The sequence below is a fragment of the Lathyrus oleraceus genome, chromosome 2 (assembly GCF_024323335.1).
Source record: "Lathyrus oleraceus cultivar Zhongwan6 chromosome 2, CAAS_Psat_ZW6_1.0, whole genome shotgun sequence".
Taxonomy (NCBI): domain Eukaryota; kingdom Viridiplantae; phylum Streptophyta; class Magnoliopsida; order Fabales; family Fabaceae; genus Lathyrus; species Lathyrus oleraceus.
In genome coordinates this window covers 136,450,230-136,454,600 of record NC_066580.1, presented here as the reverse complement: position 1 = coordinate 136,454,600, position 4,371 = coordinate 136,450,230, and the positions used below count along the sequence as shown (strand labels likewise).

At 35.0% G+C, this 4,371-nt stretch overlaps 1 protein-coding gene across 1 annotated transcript; it reads right to left on the bottom strand.

Annotated features, from left to right (window-relative positions):
- Window positions 1-1,523: 1,523 nt before the first annotated feature.
- LOC127118495 (APO protein 3, mitochondrial) lies at window positions 1,524-4,098 on the bottom strand. Its single transcript, XM_051048705.1, has 2 exons — window positions 3,593-4,098; window positions 1,524-3,203 (listed from the first exon to the last, which is right to left on the bottom strand). The coding sequence occupies exons 1-2, from the start codon at window positions 3,976-3,978 to the stop codon at window positions 2,309-2,311; spliced, it is 1,281 nt and encodes a 426-aa protein (XP_050904662.1). The 5' UTR covers window positions 3,979-4,098; the 3' UTR covers window positions 1,524-2,308.
- Between the last annotated feature and the right edge of the window lie 273 nt (window positions 4,099-4,371).

The window sequence follows — 4,371 nt, the reverse complement described above, 5'->3', positions numbered from 1 at the left end:
GTCTGAAGAATTTGCTGCTCTGCATAGGTGGCTCGGGAAGAAAGCCCAATCTGCTACAGAGTAGTTACGCTTAGTATCTATAATCCGATACTACCATTATTTCCAGGTTGTTGTAACTAATTTTGTAATTTAATGGTATTATTTGTTGGATCCAAACCTCACACACACTTTCACTCACAGGCCACTTGAACAGGAAGGTTTTGTGAGTGAAAGGAAACTAAGATATGATAAAAAAAAATTGGGAAGGTTTTGTGGAAAATGGTGTTAGAAGAGGCCATGATGGCAGCAAGAAACATGGATTCCCTGGAAAGAATCTAGCTCTAGATAACAATAATTGGAACCAAACCTCAACCATACTTTCAATCACAGAACACTTGAACAGAAAGAAGAGGGAAACTTAGAGAGGATGGAAAAGTATTCACTGAAAAATATTCACACTATTATTATTACACAACGAAACAATTATGTAAACACGCTATGAATAGTGCTCTGCAAAATATCCACCAATCCATGACCATATCCAAACCATATTAAAAAAACCAGAATATATAATATGTGGTTATTACTACATCCATTTAAAATTTTAAAATTTAATTTGGTTTTATAATCGGTTTAAAAAAAAATTATCCATAATCAAATTTTTATTTTTTCATTTCATTTTAACATCACAACTCTGATATAAATTGATTTTAAATTCCAATTTCCTTCAATAACTTCCAATATAAACGTGACCTTTCATTATTTTTATTGTCATGGGTAATAGGCAAATTTAATAAAAAAAAGCATTTTAAAATTTTATTTGGATGATGCAACAAGTCCCTGTAGATGGTTTAGGGTCGATTAGTTATTTGTGATAAAAAAATTAATGTGATAAAAAAATTAAAAAAGATTTTAAATAAAAAATTAATTTAAATAAGATTTGATAAGAATATAATTTTAATTAATTTTACAAACTTGTTCTAACTTTTAATAATGATTTAATAAAAATTCATTTTTAAATATAATTTTTATTATATTAAATTTTTAACAATAAAAATTTAATTGAAATGTACTGATGATATAAAAAGATTTTATACAGTCAATTAGTTATAAATGTTGCGTGTTATGAGAAATTTGACGTTTATTTTAACCATTTATAAAATAATGCAAACAGTATAAAACTTTTTACATTGATAATAACTAATTTCTAATCATAAATATCTAGATAACTAAATCAAAATTATTTTTTAATTTATACCAATTGAATTTCATAATATTTTCTACTTTCTATAAATATTTTTTATACAAATCAGCTTTTAAAATATATATAATTAAAATGATTTGTTTTAACTGGGAACGAAATAGAACAAGTTCACACAAATAATTTTTAACCAATTTATTTTTAGCTTACCAATTTGCTAATCGAGTGTACTATAAATTTTGAACAATATGGTTAATTGTTTAAAAACTGGTTATGAAACCAGTTCTTTTTAGCACCCTCTATCTCTATCTCCCTTCTCTGAATGACAGGGTAAGGGAAAACATGGAAGAATTTGATGTTCTTGTTGTGTTTCCAAGATTACATTTCAAACATTCTTAATATACAACAAAGGAGATGATGATCTGAAGATGCCCCTCTCTCTTGAAAAAACACTTGTAATTGTAACTAGTGGAGTCTAATTTCAGCTACTAGAGAAAGGTTTTAATTTTAGTCTGTAAAGAATGAGATGAATCGTACAACAGTTTAACCTTTGGCAGCATCAATTACCCACCTCACAGGTGGGAGCCTTGTTGAACCTTCTTCCCTTCACTCGTTTAGAAATCAAATATATCAATAGTTAGGAGCAATGCGGAGCTAAATCAGCTTCAACATCCACTCAATTAGATGAGGAAGTATTCGTAAACTAAGCTTTTTGAGAAGACTCTACCAATAGTATGCTTGAAATGCGTTTGGACCCGCAGCAAGGTGGAGTTTGGGTTTTATTCTTTTGGTGGCGCCAATAACCTTTATCTTTAGGCGTTGAAGTTTAGGCTAGGTGCTGTGTGCTGTTTCACAGTAGAAGTTACGTTATTTCACAAGAAACTGTGCAGTTTGAGCTGAATGCAACCCAACATGTAATCACCAGAATACTTGTGAAAATTCTTCAATTGCAGTGTCGTTTCTGAAGATAACACAAGTATATGCAGAATGAGTAACTGATGAATTACAGGCTAGTACAAGACACCAAAGTTCCGATTTATCAAACCCAAAAGTTGATTACTTTATCCATAAGAACTCCAAATGTCCACTGAATGTATCTGGCCCATCTTCAAAAGGGAAGAAAGCATTTCAGGCAACAAGGTCAACTTCATCTCGTCCTGGGGAAACCACGTCTAATCTCATCATGCTTCTATATTGATCAGGAATGGGAGCTCCAGCATGCACACAGAGTTCCACGACAGCAGGAGCCTTTCCATAATATCTCTTCAAATTATTACTCAAAGCAGGTCCATTCAAATCCTCAACATGCCAGACATAATTTGGACTCACAATATCATCTAATGTTGCCTCTTGCCATGCATGTAAACCATTCCGAGACTGATGCTTTGAAGCCTTGCACATTCTCAACTTATGCCCCTTAGGACCAACCTGAACCTCGGGACAATATCCACAAGCATTCACAAAATACTTCTCCATGATCTTCTTTGCACCTGATGTCATCTCAAACCATGAATCCAGTGTATGCTTACTTAAATCCCTTAACTTGTTCCTTTCTTCGTCACTCAACTGCTCCATATGGCTTATTTTGTTCTCCACTAGATTTTGGATCTTCTCTACAGGCTTCATCAACATAGAGGATGAATCCATTAAAGGGTCGACATTTTCAAAAGAGTATTTTCCTTCAATTTCATTATCTTCCACAACAGATTCAAAATCTGCAATTCTTCCTTCGATACAATATACAGGTTTGGTCCTCCTCTTTGTGGGATATTTTTCAAGATCTAGACCCGCTTGTATACAGAGTTCAACTATGGCAGGGATACGAGGAACACTAAACCTCTCATCATGCCCAACCCTTGGTTTGCCAACACGGTCATAGAGATGAAAGCATTTTGGGAAACGAAACACGTCTCGAACACCTCCCCTTCTCCAAAAATGAGTTGCATTCTGCAGCCAACTTTTTGGTCCAGTACATGTTCGAATCTCATGACCAACATAACCAATGTGAACCTCTTTACAAAGCCTGATAAATCAAAACAGCAAGTGTGAAGCTAACAAGTACAAGCCAATGCAACCTATTATATTTCCACTCCAAAAACAGTAGAAAGCCATTAATGACACAAAAATCCACCACTTAAAAAATGTTGCTAGCACGGCCACCCGAACACGGCACCGACACGAGGACACCAGTAATAATTTGAAAAAATAATAAATTAAAAGTAATAACAAGTCAGTGACGGTGTCCATATAGATAAGAATGCTCAAAATTCATTTTTTTAATTTAAGAATCACACCAAAACATCATTTTGTTTCTTATACAATGCAACTTCTCATGTCTCTTAATTTCTTGATTATCGTCAATTTCTATTTCAGAATTCAAAAGAAAACAATCAAAGAATAGGAAGAGCGTACTCGCAGCGCAAGACAGGAATGACTCGGACGAGTTGACCCAAACCAGAAAGTAGATACCCTCGAGCTCGATAGACGCGATGAGCAACTTCAACAAGCTCCGGCACCAGCAATCCGTTATCGGGAGGATCTTCCAGAACTCTACAAGGCTGTGCCTTTCGAGCTTCCCTCTCTGCCTTCGCCCTTGCAATCAGAACCTTCATTGGCGTCACGTACGGCTTCCTCTCCGACTTTATCCGGCTAGGGTTGGGCACGTCGGAGTATGGGAATCTGTCGTCGGGTTCATCTTTCACCGGGCAAGTCACCGATCCGAAGGAAATGCTAGAGTTAAGTCGGTGACACAGTCGATTTAGGAGAGAAAGTTGCGAGAAGATGACTGTGGCACGCATGTCTCCGCTGGTGTACTAAGAAATGGAAGTGGCGGACCACCGCCGAAGTAATGAACTTATTCTAGGGATTGTTCCAGTCCAACTCTTTGGATATGCATTTTTCATATTATTTCACCCTTCATGATTATGTAAAATAATTAATTTATATTTTTTAAATATTCATATCTCTAATCAAAAAACTCTAAAATATATTGCATTAAACAGAATCTTTTACAAAAATAACCCACTTTTTTAAGGAAATTCCCAAAATATCTCTGGTTTCAAAAAAATTCTCAAATTACCCCACTTTTAGGAGGAGTCGTCAATTGAATTGGAGACTCCTCTTAAAAATTGAATGGAGGCGCCAATTGGATTGACTATGGTGTCCTAGCCAATCCAATTGGCGCCCCTGTG

Bases quoted from the DNA above. Each gene is read 5' to 3' on its own strand.
- LOC127118495 (XM_051048705.1), bottom strand. From the start codon at position 3,978: ATGCGTGCCACAGTCATCTTCTCGCAACTTTCTCTCCTAAATCGACTG. The intron at 3,204-3,592 runs GTACGCTCTTCC...TTGATTTATCAG, and splicing joins ATTCCTGTCTTGCGCTGCGA to GCTTTGTAAAGAGGTTCACA.